General features: G+C 38.8%; 1 protein-coding gene across 4 annotated transcripts in view; it reads left to right on the top strand.

Moving 5' to 3' along the window:
* Positions 1-15,231, top strand: part of LOC100888472 (deleted in malignant brain tumors 1 protein) — a 28,260-nt gene extending 13,029 nt beyond the window's left edge. For 3 of the 4 annotated variants that reach the window (XM_030988661.1, XM_030988660.1, XM_030988659.1), the window contains 7 exons: positions 665-679; positions 1,904-1,918; positions 4,240-4,254; positions 5,179-5,484; positions 8,193-8,510; positions 9,331-9,383; positions 13,994-15,231. In XM_030988661.1, coding sequence (XP_030844521.1) covers positions 665-679; positions 1,904-1,918; positions 4,240-4,254; positions 5,179-5,484; positions 8,193-8,510; positions 9,331-9,383; positions 13,994-14,098 — 827 coding nt within the window. In that variant the 3' untranslated portion in view covers positions 14,099-15,231. The remainder of the gene's footprint in view (positions 1-664; positions 680-1,903; positions 1,919-4,239; positions 4,255-5,178; positions 5,485-8,192; positions 8,511-9,330; positions 9,384-13,993) is intronic. The other variant, XM_030988662.1, reaches the window with a different exon arrangement.
* The last annotated feature ends 206 nt before the right edge of the window (positions 15,232-15,437 follow it).

Genomic DNA, 15,437 nt, shown 5'->3' with positions numbered 1-15,437 from the left:
TATTTTAAAATCAGCTTATTACCAGGCTGGACTTCCCCTTAATGAACAGGGGAGGGGTGTTTTCAGGGGCGGGGGTAATTGTCCTTAGGGTTATTTTCAGGAATGGGGGTAATTTACCTCGAGGGTTACTTCCGGGTGTTAATTTTCTGGGGGGTTATTGTCTTCAGGGCGTAATTGTCCTCGACGGGGGTAAATTTCCGGGTAATAATTGTCCGGGGGGGGGGGGGGGGTAAAGTAGTATTGTTATAGTTGTTACTGTTGTTGATGTAGTAGTAGTAGTAGTAGAAGTAGTGATTATTTGACCTGACTGCTAAGAAAGCATAAATGCTTGTTAGTAAGTAACCACAGGACCGACGGCTTAAGGTCCTCTCCGATAGTTGTTGATGTAGTTATCATTATCATCATTATTATTATTATCATCATCATGATTATTATTACAATTTTCATCATCATCGTCATCATCATCATCATCATCAATACAAGCAATGGAAGTGTATTCGATGAACTCAGAAGCGAGAAATTTAATCCTCTTGAGTCTATATTGTATTATGTATTTGTAACATTTTCGAGAGTACTTATACGGCGATATCAATAAAATAATTATCAGATTAAATTGTTATGCAACTCTGTTTTTTGTTGTTCTTCTTTGCTTCATATTCCACAGTTGTTCCAGCTGTAGGTAAGAAGATCTTTCATTTGTCCATTTCATATATTTAGTAAAAGGTTGTCATTTCAAATATACAGTTGAGTTCTGGTTATGGCTCTTTGTAGAGAAATTATCACCTTTTTACATAACCGGCAAAGTGTAAATTAGTCTGACGTAAACTACGGGGTATAATTCATTTTTTAATTTATGCATACGTCATACACAAATACCACAGCGGTTACGTTATTCTGTTAATATAAAAAATCAGTTCGTTCCAGTACATGAAAATACGTTGAAAGAAATGGTGTTACTTGGTGTTACGTTGAGTTACGTGGTAATCATTGTTACGTGGTAATACATTTCTTTAAATGGCCTCACGTGACGTTAAGTGGTGACACCTGGATTTACGTGGTGTTATGTGGCGATTCGTCGCAGGGAATTCTCGGACGATTACCCCCTGGTCAGGTTTTCCGGCGGGAAGATTCCCCCCGGAAGACTATCTCCAAGGAAAATTACCCGCGACGAATTACCCCCGGGGACAATCTCCCCCCGAGGACAATCACCCACCCCCCCCCCCTAAAAAACTGCATATTTTAAAATCAGCTTATTATCAGGCTGGACTTCCCCTTAATGAACAGGGAGGGGTGTTTTCAGGGGCAGAAGGTAATTGTCCTTGGGGTTATTTTCAGGGATGGGGGTAAATAACCTCGGGTGTTACTTCCGGGTGTTAATTTTCTGGGGGGGGGGGGGGGGGGTTATTGTCTTCGGGGCGTAATTGTCCTCGACGGGGGTAAATTTCCGGGTAATAATTGTCCGGGGGGAGGGGGGGGGGGGTAAAAGTAGTATTGTTATAGTTGTTACTGTTGTTGATGTAGTATTAGTAGTGATTATTTTACCTGACTGCTAAGAAAGCATAAATGCGTGTTAGTAAGTAACCAGAGGACCGACGGCTTAAGGTCCTCTCCGATAGTTGTTGATGTAATTATCATTATCATCATTATTATTATTATCATCATCATGATTATTATTATTATTTTCATCATCATCGTCGTCATCATCATCATCATCATTACAAGCAATGAAAGTGTATTCGATGAACTCAGAAGCAGAAAATTTAATCCTCTTGAGTCTATATTGTATCATGTATTTGTAACAATATCGAGAGTACTTATATGGCGATATCAATAAAATAATTATGAGATTAAATGTTCATGCAACTCTGTTTTTTGTTGTTCTTCTTTGCTTCATATTCCACAGTTGTTCCAGATGTAGGTAAGAAGATTTTTCATTTGTCCACATCATATATTTGGTAAAAGGTTGCCATTTTAAATATACAGTCGAGTTCTGGTTATTGCACTTTGTAGAAATTATCACCTTTTTACATAACCGGCAAAGTTTGAATTAGTCTGACGTAAACTAAGGTGTATTATTCATTTTTGTCATTTATTCATACGTCATACACAAATACCGCAGCGGTTACGTTATCCTGCTAATAAGCAAATAACTACCGTCGGTGAAGGTGATGGGACAAACTATCACTTCCGAGGCGATCTGGATGTAGCTATCTCTCCGAAGCGAGCTGAGGAAAGATAGCGCATACATTCTGATCGACGAGGAAGTGATAGTTTGCCATCGCCTGAAACCAAAAGGTGATTATTTGCTTCATATTCCACATCTAAAACAATTTAACTACAAAAAGAAAAGGACGAGTATGCATCTACATAAAAGACACCATGCCCAAATTCACACCAAAAAAGTTAAATAGTAGTTTAACCCAACCCCTTGAGGGTACGGTGCGCGCATGTGTTTGTTTTAATTGCGCTCATTGGTAATGCGCGCTTAATTACGCCTGTTTTAGTGCGCTTTTGGATAATCTTCAGTGAAAGTGCGTTGCCCTGTGTAGATAGTACCTCTATCTTCAGTGAAAGTGCATTGCACTGTGTAGAAAGTAGTACTATCTACACAGTGTAACGAACTTTTTGCTTCTCCCATCAATAATGGGCGATCTATCTTTCATCACGTGATTTACTTTTGACCAATCGTAGAGCAAGATTCTTAGTATGTGGAATATAATATAAAATACCAGTTCGTTCCAGTACATGAAAATACGTTGAAAGAAATGGTGTTACGTGCTGTTACGTTGCGTTACGTGGTAACCATTGTAATGTGGTAATACATTTCTTTAAATGGCCTTACGTGACGTTACGTGGTGACACCTGGATTTACGTGGGTTATGTGGCGATACGTCGCAGTGGTTTCTAGAACGATTACCCCCTGGTCAAGTTTTCCGGCGGGAAAATTCCCCCCGGAAAACTATCCCAAAGGAAAATTACCCGCGACGAATTACCCCCGGGGACAGTTTCACCCCGAGGACAATTACCCCCCCCCCCTCCCCCCTCCCCTAAAAAACTGCATATATTAGGATCAGCTTATTTTTAGGATGGACTTTCCCTTTAATGAACCGAAGAGGGTTTATTTCGGGGGCGGGGGGTAATTGTCCTTGGGGTTATTTTCAGGGATGGGGTTAATTATCTTCGGGGGCTGGTCTTTCTAGGGGTTAATTTTCCGGGGGGTTGTTGTCTTTTTGGCGTTATTGTTCTCGGCGGGGCTAAATTTCCAGGAAATAATTGTCCTTGGTGGGCGGGGGGGGGGGGGGGGGTTAAAAGTAGTATTGTTATAGTTGTTACTTTTGTTGATGTAGTAGAAGTAGTAATGGTGATTTTACCTGACTGCTAATAAATCATAAATAAATGCTTATTAGTTAGTAACCAGAGGATCGACGCGTTGCGTCGGGACGGCTTAAAGGTATTTCAAAGTTTTGGTAATTTTTGAAAATTGGCTGGAAAGTGATTCTTTACAATGTTCATATATTTGGATGCCCCTATGGATGTATTATAAGCACTAAAAAAATTGGCCCCTAAAACACTTCTACTTTCGAGAAAAATTGAATATAAACATTTACCGGTGCTCCCGGTAAATTTTGATAAATTTCAAATAGCGACTACGGCCATACGACGGTAGCTGCGACCAAGAAAATCTCAGAATATGCAGTTGTGATATATATATTCTAAATGGTAATAGAAAATTTGTCGATTTTAGTCAAATAACATTGTTTTATAGCTAAATCAATATCTTGACCTTGAGAGGGCGCTATACAACATAAAGAGTTTATTATTTACAATTTCATCACTTTAGACTCGATTTCAACCGCGACAACGATCACTGAATATTGTAGGATCGCATATGCTTCCAATATGTTCATTTGAACCAAATTCATGACCCCATACCAAAACTTTGTATTACCTTTAAGGCCCTCTCCGATAGTTGTTTATGTAGTTATCATTATCATCATTATTATTATTATTATCATCATGATTATTATTTTGATTATCATCCTCATCATCATCATCATCATTACAAGTAATGAATGTGTATGCGATAAACTCAGAAGCAGGAAGTTCGATTCTCTTGAGTCTATATATGTATTATGCACTTTTAACATTATCGAGAGTACTTATACGGCGATTGCTTTATAAACATTATTCATGCAACTCTTTTTTCTTTTTCTTTTACTTTTTCTTCATATTCCACAGTTGTTCGAGATGGAGGTAAGAACATGTTTCATTGGTCCACCTCTTATATTTGGTAAAAGGTTGTTATTTCAAATATACAGTTGAGTTCTGGCTATGGCTCTTTGTAGAGATTAACACCTTTTTACATATCCGGCAAAGTGTAAATTAGTCCGACGTAAATTTTGGGGTAATATTCATTTTTGTCATTTATTCATGCGTCATACCAAAATACCGCAGCGGTTACTCTATCCTGTTAATATAGTTCAAGATTAAGTTGAGTTCCGGTCACGCGATTGCATTGTGAAAGAAAAGGTGTGGAATGGATCTGAACAAGTTGATCATGTAGCATGTAAGCATTGGTGTGTAAAGTTGGTGGTAAAGTAACAAGCACTCACTTTTTTTTATAACCAGAACTCAAGTTTATCTTTAAAATACCAGTTCATTCCAGTCCTTCACAATACGTTGAAAGAAATGGTGTTACTTACGTGGTAACCATTGCGTTAAATGGCCTTACGTTACCTAAACGTGGCGATACCTGGATTTACGTGGTGTTATGTGGCGATATTGCAGTGGCTTCTAGAACAATTACCCACTAGGCAATCACCCCCCTAACAAATCTGCATATATTAAAATCAGCTTATTATCAGGCTGGACTTCCCCGAACAGGTTAGTGAGGTGATTCCGGAGGGGGGGGGGGGAATTCTCATCTGGTTGCTTGTCCTGGGGGCAGGGGGTAATTGACCTAGGTGTTTTTTATTCTCGGGGAGGGGGGTAATTTTCCAGGGGTAATTGTCCTCGGGAGATGATTGCCCAGGGTGTTATTGTCCTGATTCGTTCGCAATGATACGAGGCGTTACGTCGCGTTACGTGGCATTATTATTTAGCCAAATTATAAACAATTTTTAATGACCATTGCAAAATTATTTCATTTCATATATTCAATGCAAATATCCTTTTCAGATGTGCGACTTGCCGGAGCAGGCAGCTCCGCCAATCAAGGTCGAGTCGAGGTCTATGACAATGGACAATGGGGAACAGTATGCAACGATCTTTGGGATATTCGGAACGCTCTTGTAGTGTGCAGACAGTTGGGCTTCCGTGGAGCTACTTCGTCACGGGACCAGTTCGGCCAAGGCACAGGCCCTATTCTTCTGGACAATGTGGAGTGTGGAGGCGACGAAACTTCAATCATGGAATGTCGGAAAAACCCTATCAGGAGTCACAATTGCTATCATCATGAGGATGCTGGAGTGATATGTAGCGATGGTAAATCACTTAAATATCCAAACAAACATCGACTTTTGCTCCTGCTCCGATAATTATTCTCCCGTGCTTGGTTTCGTCATCTAGGCAGTAACGATTTTAAGGGGGATGGGGATTACAGGAGGCTCAAATTCCCTGCCCTTAAACAAATAACAAATAATTTTTTAAAACAATTTCAAGCACTAGACCTCGCCCAGCCCAAAACAAGTCGATTATAATTAATTCCCCCAAAAAGGAGGTGCAGACAATCAATGTAAGAGCCAAAAGGCCACCAAGGCCTCACCCCGTCCAAAAAATAAACAAGAATAGACATGTAATACTTGTTTGGAACAAGTATAGGCGGGCTGTTCCAACTAAATTTTGAGACAAAAAAAGAGGAAAAATAAGCGAGATACTGCTAAAAAAACAATGTCATGTAGATTCATGACGTGAACTAAATTCAACTTCCTTATTTATTATTATCTAATTTCTGACATATGGCCTTTAATCAAAATTTTCACTATGATGACGTCATCAAAATGAAAAATTGTGTTAACTGAGTTTGTGAGGATCGTCTTAGCTACTACATATGGAAATATGGAAGAAAATTGATTAATTTTTTACAGAGATACAATCAATTTTCCATAAATATGCTGACCATGGTTATTGGAAAAATAGGTCTGTTTTTACAGGAACAGTTAAAGTTTATGAATGCAATTTCGACCAATCAGATTGCTGGATTACTTAAGTGAGGTATATAATGGATTTTGTATAGGCCTGTTTTTTCCCATATATGCTATGAATTATAAGAGCTCGCGCGCACGGACATTTATCTTGAATGGATTCTCATCTTGTTATTAATGGTCATAAAGAGATAAACATGGTATCAAATTGTTTGGAAAAATATGGGAAATATCATGTAAGAAAAAATATGGTGATCCTATGTTGTGTACTGGGGTTACGCGCGAAAACGCGCGCGCATGCGCGTGTGCGCGATTTTCTTAATAAAATGCTTAAAATGGCCTAAAACGTATACAAAATTATTTTGAGACTATTTTGAGCATTTTAATTTTTGCGCGCGCATTAACGCGCGGACATACGCGTACGCGCTTGATTTTTTTTCATGAAAATGACCGGAGGGATATTGACCTTGATCATGATAAATATGAGTGAGAAATGATTTTCCGTTATGAAGATATGATCATTAGTTGATTTTCAGAAAATTTCACAAAATGGCGTCTAGATGACGTCATCAGTCAAGGTCAAGGTTGAAAACCTTGCTGCGTTCTGTCCATATGCCTATACATATATGTGCCGAATTTTAAGGCATTTGATAGAGCCATTTTCAAATTATTTGGCACACAAAAAGTGGGTCGAAATAAAAATAAATAAATAATAAATAAAGGCGATTTTAACAATAACATAAGGTGGCCTGTATTAAATACAGCCCACCTGATAAATAATAAATAATGAAGGCGATTTTAACAAAAATATAAGGTGGTCTGTATTATTTACAGCTCACCTGATGAAATCTTGTAGACCCGCGACCAGCTAGATATAGGACTAGAGTAAGGGTGTGCGAAAGGGTTTTATGGAGGTGTTAAGACTCATAGTTTTACCTTTTTTGTGTTTGGCCCTGATTAAAAGTTAGACATTCGGTTAGTACAGGATATGGACCACGGACAAGCTTTCGCCAATCATGGGTCGTACTTATCAACCCATCTTACGAGGGATGTATACATATATCTCTCTAATAAACATGTGTATATATTTTTTTGTGAACACACATTTTCCAATGGTAGTCATTACCAGTATTCACCATCATGCGGTACCCTACGGGATACCAGCAAACTAATTCGAAGTTTGCTGCTTTTTACATATTGTAACTTATGCTAAGGCAGGGATTTACGTAGAATGGTAGTGGTCTAGACTGGATATCTCACCGAATCGTGGATCGCATGGTTCGCGGTTCGAGTCCTGTCGCGGCGCTAATGTGTTTTGGCCTGACATTGATCTAAATTTGTCACCTTCCACCCAGGTTTAATAAATGGGTACAATGTGGGATATTATCCCCTGAATGATTGTCACGCCTTAGAGCAGCTGGTTTAAAGCTAGGGGGATGACAATATTGTGTAGGCGCCATGAACCTACAAATTATACATGCATCCATTTTGTTGTAATTGGTCCATTGTTAATTCAAACATGGACAATTGTTTTGCTCACATTAGTTCATCTTTCATGATGGATGTGTGGAAAATATGAATATAGGTACATATATCATTTATGGCATAGAGGCATTGTGGAGAGAACTGGTTTTGGTTATAATGGTTTCATGGTAAAGTGGTTCATTCACTTTACTCTTAATTCTGGGGTTTAGGGTTCGAAACCCAGTCCGGCACTAACTTTGACCCTATAACAGACCGTTAACGAACAGAGGAGGGAGGTGATTTCGGGGGGGGGGGGGGGTAAATTCTCATCGGGTTGCTTGTCCTGGAGGCGGGGGTAATTGTCCTAGGTGTTATTTTCAGGGATTGGGGTAATTATTCTCGGGGGGGGGGGTAATTTTCCAGGGGTAATTGTCCTCGGGGGATGATTGCCCAGGGTGTTATTGTCCTGATACGTTTGCAGTGATACGAGGCGTTACGTCGCGTTAAGTGGCATTATTATTTAGCCAAATTATTGACAATTTTTAATTGCAGAATTATTTCTTTTCATATATTCAATGCAAATAGCCATTTTAGTGCGACTTGTCGGACCAGGTAGCTCCGCCAATCAAGGTCGAGTCGAGGTCTATGCCAATGGACGATGGGGAACAGTATGCCACGATCTTTGGGATATTCAGAACGCTAATGTAGTGTGCAGACAGTTGGGCTTCCCTCGAGCTACTGCCGCCACGTCAGGGGCCCGGTTCGGCCAAGGCACAGGCCCTATTCTTCTGGACAATGTGGAGTGTGAAGGCGACGAAACTTCAATCATGGAATGTCGGAAGAACGCTATCGAGAGTCACAATTGCTATCATCGTGAGGATGCTGGAGTGATATGTCAAGATGGTAAGTCACTTAAATCTCCGAACAAAATATGACTTTTAATCCTGCTCCGATAACTATTCTTCCGTGCTTGGTTTCGTCATCACGGCAGTAGCGATTCTAATGGGGGGGGGGTACAGTGGGCTCAAATCCCCTGCCTCTAAACAATTACAAATTAATAAATACAAATTTTCAAGCCCTCGACCTCGCCCACCCCAAAACAAGTCGATCATAATAAATTCAGGCAATAAGGAGGTGCAGACAATCAATGTTAGAGCCAAAAGGCCACCAAGGCCCCACCCCGTCCAAAAAATAAACAAGAAGAAATCTTCTAGAACCGCGACCAGCTAAATATAGGATTAGAGTAAGGGTGTGAGAAAGCGTTTTATGGATGCGTTTTGACTGATATGGTTAACTTTTTGTGTTTTGCCCGGATTTTAAGTTATCAATTTGGTTAGTGCAGGTGATGGACCGCGGACAAACTTTGCTGAACATGGGTAGTTGTTTTTCCATTTTCTTCGGTAACCGTTTATGTGATTTTAAATTCAATTCTAGCAGTATTTTCATTGTCATTATAGCTAAGATTGTATGGTTAGCCATTTCATAAATATATGTAAAATTAGAATTATTGCTACTAGGGTTTGTAGAATTGAACGATTAAAACAAAAAAAGGAGGTTCAAGAAATAATTGATTATCAAATTACTGTTGACGGAAAGTAGCTCTCATTCAGATGCCGACGTTATGCATATTCAATGAAAAAATAGGTTCTTTTTACAAATACAAATAATGCAACAAGAATGATTTGATTTTTTTTCTCTCCCTTTTCCTTAAATATTTTATCAGACAAAAAACGCCAATTGGAGGATGTGGAGTTCTATCTTAAAAAAGAAGAACAGGTAAGGATATTCTTAAAAGACAGATAATAATTGATTTTAAAAAGATGTATTGCTTTAGACTGCATGTAGTAAATGTACCATGTGTGCGTTCATATACCGTGTGAGTCAAAAAAAGTTTACACCTAGCAAATTGCTAATTATTTTTAAAATCATCTATGAACAGTAAATTATTATACATCTTATGAAAGAGTGTTTTATCCCAAATCATTTGGTACCATTTTTGTGTGGTATGTGTTCATGCTTGGATGAACAGGTGGCAGTGTTTGCGAGGGTACAAAAATCGACTTGCGCCAAAGTGATGCCTTCAGTATGTATTATGTTGGTATTAGCGGAGTGAGACAATGGATTGAATGTATCAAATGAAATGCATATGTTTTTTTGCCAAGGGCAAATCACACACACCCACACACACGCGCACAAATGTTCGTTGATATTTGATATTCGATATTTGATATTCGATATTTGATATGTGTGGCATGATTAATTTTGTTAGGGGTGTTATTTGGATCTGCAAAGACCGAATAATACCCAACTCCCAATTGTTTTATTCAAATATCACATAGGCAACTTTGGCGCAAGTCGATGTTTGCACTCTCGCAAACAATGTCTCCTGTTCATCCAAGCGTGAACACATACCACACAAAAATGTTACCAAATGATTTGGGATAAAACACTCTTCATGAGACATATAACAGTTTAATGTTCATCGATGATTTTTTAAATAATTAGCAATTTTCTAGGTGTAAACTTTTTTTTTTTACTCACACTGTATATAAACAGTACGTATCGAAAAATTGTTCCCAATGTTGGTAGCTTCTAATTAAAAAGTTGTAACCTATGTGACATGAAATCACATTTTATTGTAAAGGGTTACTAATACCCTGTACAGTGCGTCCCAGAAAAAACGAAACCGAGAATTATCGATGTTTTATCATAACTTAGTCTCATTTATAATTAATAAATGACACATATTTGGAAAGCTTAGATCCTCCTCTTTCATTTGACGCAACTCATATGATGCATATTTCACGCATGAGTGATTAAAATGAATTTGAAGAGAGGAAACCAAAAAGTCATTTGGCGGACGGTATCTGAATTTCAAAGAGAAAATCACATTCCTAGAAAGTTGAGTTTCTGCCCTTTCATATGACACCTCAATCAGGAAAAATGAGCAAGGAATGACAAAGTTCTGTTTGTTTAAAGTAGTGCTTGCATTTCCATAATGTTATCAAACAAATTCGTTTTCACTGGCTGCCTGCCGTAGAAACAAGCAGAATTGACAACAGACTTAACTCCGTTTCGTTGACAATCAGCCATGCATGAAGTCTTTCGTCTACGGCTAATTGTCAACGAAACGGAGTTAAGTCATTATATGAGTTGCATCAAATGAAAGAAGAGGATCTATGCTTCCCAAATATGTGTCACTTATCAATTATAATTGTGGTTAAGTTATGATAAAACATCGATAATTCTCGGTTTCGTTTTTTCTGGGACGCACTGTATAATAAAACCCTATTCATAAGTGTGCTGCCACGGATGACTGGGCAGCAGGCTTTTTTAAAAGTATTGTCAAAGTCCTCTTGTACCAAGTTTGGGCTGAAGCAATGAATGTGGGTCAAAAGCCATTATGTGTGTGTTATCTCATTCCAAAACAATTGCTCACTTATTAGCATTGGCAGTCACTGACTATGAGGCAGTTACACAGAAATTGTGTTAATACCAACTCAAACTGAAGCAAATGAATATTACAAGATAAATTTATGATAATTACTTCACTATGATGATTACAATCTTGACTTCATTCGCATCCCTAACGTTTTTCATTGGGTGATACAAAAATGGATAAATTTTATTTTGGGAGTTATCTTTTTTATGAAAGTCTACGGTCGATTTATTTCATACTTATCGTCATATGTGTTCTTTCTTACATTTGGGTTTAGTAACCTTCGAGTTTTCAATCGCTATTCGAGATTAAAACGTTCCTTATGCGTGTGAACTGCCGCAACGGAAAATGAGCAGAGAGAACTATATCACGCGACAGGCTGTTCAAAATCATTGAAGGTTATCCTTTGGATTGAAACAAGGTTCTGCGACAGCCTAGATACATTGTATCATTTCAGGGGCGGCCCACCCGGGAGGAGGGGATCAGGGGGCACAGTGCCCCCACTTTTTCACGCACCCGAAAAGTGCCCCTTTTTACACAGGAAAAGTGCCTCTTTTTACATAGGAATAGTGCCCCTTTTAATTTGACAAGTGCCACTATTAATTGGCAAAACTGCCCTTCAACTTTTCAACTCTAATAAGTGCCTTTTTATTTGGTAGCGTGCCCCTTTTCCTCCGACAAGTTTCCATTTTTCTTTGCAATAAGCGTCCATTTTCCAATCTCATGAGTGCCCTTTCTCTGGTAAATGACCCTTTTCAGGTACGAGAAGTTACTCCTTTTCACTTCAGATAATTTTCTTTTAACAACGATACGTGCCCTCTTCGTTTCTAATAAGGGACCAATTCCCTTTCATATATGCCCCTTTTTACCTTATATAAATGCCCCTATCAAAATCTGATGGGAGCCCATTTTCCGTCGACAATTACTCTTTGTACTTTGACACATGCTCCTTTTCTTTTGTGATAAGTGTCCCATTTTCCTCTCATCATTAAACGCGCCCCTAATTTCAAGCGACTAGGAGCAATTTCACCCAAAGTTCGCTCGCTACTCTCGCATGCATCTATAGATTATATACTTATGTTACTTATCAAAGGCCTTTTCAGTCTTCCGTTATGAGAATGTGCTTATAACCCCATCAGGATTGGGTTTTTTCCTCTTTATAAGATGTAATTTTTCGCCCTGCGACCTCACGAATATTAAAATTTTACTCGCTCGCAAATAAATTTTCAGACCATCACATCCAACTCCAAAAAATGATGCTTAAGCAATATCTTGTATGGTGTATAAAGTGAAGCCAATATTGAAATCACAATGTAAGGGAATATACCAATGTCTAAACAAATGCATATTTTAGCTCTGAGATTTCCCTTTATAGGTGCCTTTTTTCTTGGTGCCCCTCCTCCCACTTTGAAAGTTGCTCGACCGCCCCTTAATCATTTTAAACAATGAAGCACTGAAACACGAGGCATAATTTAACTTGTAAGAGGATTTAAGACCGAAGAATACGGCCTGACCCACATTCGTTCTATAAGCCCAAACTTGGCACAAATATTATGAATAGGGTATCATTGGACAGAAAACAGGTTACTCTTCGTCATGAAATATATTTAATAACTGAAGAATGAAATGTGGACGAAGTGAATATGGGCCTTTATGGAATACTTTATAATAATATTAATAATAGTCGGCTCTTATATAGCGCATATCACAATATAGCGTCTATTTGCGCTTCCAAAGAGCTTTAGCATGGCTACCATTACGGCGCCCTAGCATTTCATGGAATTAATTCCTGCCAGGTACCCATTTACCTCACTTTGGTAGAGTGTAGCAAATGTAGATTAATGTCTTGCCAAAGGACATTATTGCCTCGGTTGGACTCGAACCATGGACCTTGTGATCCACAGTCCAGTGACATATCCACTAGACCACGGCACCTCTTCATATGTACATATAAGCATATACAAGTATCATAACAAATGTAACCAAACAAATTCACATTCGCTAAAATTACAAAACTTGATAAGGCTCTGAATAATTTAGTTATGAACTGTATATAAAGCGCATTCCAGAAAAAATCCGAAGACAAACGATTCCTATGAACGAACTATGAGCAGGATGATGATAATTATTTCATAATTTACAACTATTGTACTTTCCAATGATGCTTTGATTGAACGAATCCATACATGCTTCAACGAGCAACGTATTAACTCTTAATGATACTTATACAAAATTAAAACAAAAATAATAAGAGCTGAATTTATATTGCGCACATATCAATCCCAGAAAATGCTCGCGGCGCATAAAATGTACCACTTTTTTACACCCTAGCTTTTCCCAAGCTGCTATAAGGCGCTCAAAACAATGAATGCATTTCTACAAGGAACCCATTTACTTCCATCCGAGTGGAGAGCGGCAAGTGTAGATTGATGACTTGTTAAAGGACATTAGCGCCGTGGCGGAACTCGAACTGCGACCCAATATTGTGATCCACAGTCCGATGACGTATCGCGGATGTGTCGTTCACTTGATTCTCAATCAAAGGGTTGAGGTTTCGAATCCCAGCCCTGAGGAGAAGAAAGATGTCCTCCAGGCTGATCTAACGGTAACTTAAATAATGCCTAAAACCCCTGAGCTTCTGGGGGCTCCGCCCCCTTGATCCCACGCAAATTAGTGTCCTGCCAGTGTCACTAGTAAGGTATTAAACAATTGCTCATCTGACCGTGATTAAACGCCTGAAACCCCTAAGCTTCCGGGGGCTCTGCCCCCTTGACCCAACCAAGGGCCCATAGGCGGGCCCCTGGATACTCTTCTGACCGTAATTTAATGCATAAAACCCCCAGCTTCCGGAGGCTCTGACCCCTGGACACAACCAATGACTTTGCTCACGCTGTCAGTAGGAGTATCATCATTATCATTATCATCGTCTTTTAATATTTTCAAACAGATGGCTGCTGCACCAGTATCCGATGGCAAAACTGATGATGACTTGAAGACGAAAGATATCCTCCAGGCTCTATCTGATCTCCTGGCCGAACTCAAGGACAAATAGATGATATAAGGCAGCGGACACACTGAACTTGGGGCGGACTGGGAGCTAAGATATTAGAGGCTTTTTCTGCACGTTCGCTTGACCGTTATTCATTAACGCTTGGGTGATGTCACTTCATATTAAAAGGTGGTAATAGTGATCGTTACAACGGAGTTGAAAAGGACCCTTTTGTGCATACCTTCAAGAACATTTCAACCACAAATAGGGAAAACATGATCCCTTCTGCACAAGAGCTGGTACAAAGATTAGGCTCTAGATATAATCCTTGTGTTTAGAAGCCCCCCTCAGCTTGTTTTCGAGAAAGAAAAGAAATATATGCTTTCACATGTTTGTGAAAAATATCACCCCATTTCATCAAATCAAATTCCCTTTTTGCAAATCCGCAAACATTCCCACCAACTACTCATTTTACTATAAATTTCCGACTATCATGTGCCACACACGATGTCACTAAGAAGTGATACCACCGCCGAGAGACTCGACACTTTGACAAAAGTTGCATTCCTGTGCCGTCCCCTACCCCATAAATGACGAATTTGCCTCAAGTTTACTAACCCTAGGTTTCTAACCACTGTGCTAATTGCTTTAACCAAAACTTAATTCCTTTGAAGAGAAACCATCTTCATTAGGCTTCGATCAGAAATGACGCGGCATAATCGGGTGGTTTTTCATCATGGCGCAAAATGTAATAATCGTCACTTTTCTGTATCTCATAACATTTAGCTCAGTAAAAACGCGCAGCAATATTTGTAACTTTTGCTGCGGTTTACTGTGTCATATCTGAACGAGAGAGTGTGAAAGAAAAGATCAACGATTCAGGATTCTCAATCCATCTGGGGGGGGGGGGGGGGGGGGTCACGTGTCGCAAAACGTGCTAACAAGCTCCCCCGAATATCCCCAGTTCTTTCTCTCTCTCTCCCTCTTTCTTTCTCCATTTTTTTTCAAACGTTCATCTAATATACAATTGTATAAACACGGTTTTATTATGATGATATTTTGCTATAAAGATAATATTATTCGTTACTTTGTTTTTGTAGAGATTCATCTCAAACCGACATGCTTATATAACTGAGCAAAGTTTCCTACCCTGTATTTACGTATATACTCTTTCATTAAAACATGATCTATCTATTTCAAGAAGAACAATTTGTTGGTTTACTATTTTCCGTTGTCCTCACGTGCGTAATGACTGATGTACACAAAGGCATTGGGTTGATACCAAGGTGTTTTTATATTCTGATTATATGTCATTGTTATTAGTTCATTAACATTATTATTTATCATTACTTTATTTATAATTACATGATAGCAAACTATTCTAAAATATCAATATATTGTT

The sequence above is a fragment of the Strongylocentrotus purpuratus genome, unplaced genomic scaffold (assembly GCF_000002235.5).
Source record: "Strongylocentrotus purpuratus isolate Spur 01 unplaced genomic scaffold, Spur_5.0 spur5_scaffold_17, whole genome shotgun sequence".
In the NCBI taxonomy this organism is placed as follows: Eukaryota; Metazoa; Echinodermata; class Echinoidea; order Camarodonta; family Strongylocentrotidae; genus Strongylocentrotus; species Strongylocentrotus purpuratus.
The sequence above is the reverse complement of the archived record's forward strand: the minus strand, read 5'-3'. Positions and strand labels throughout refer to the sequence as shown.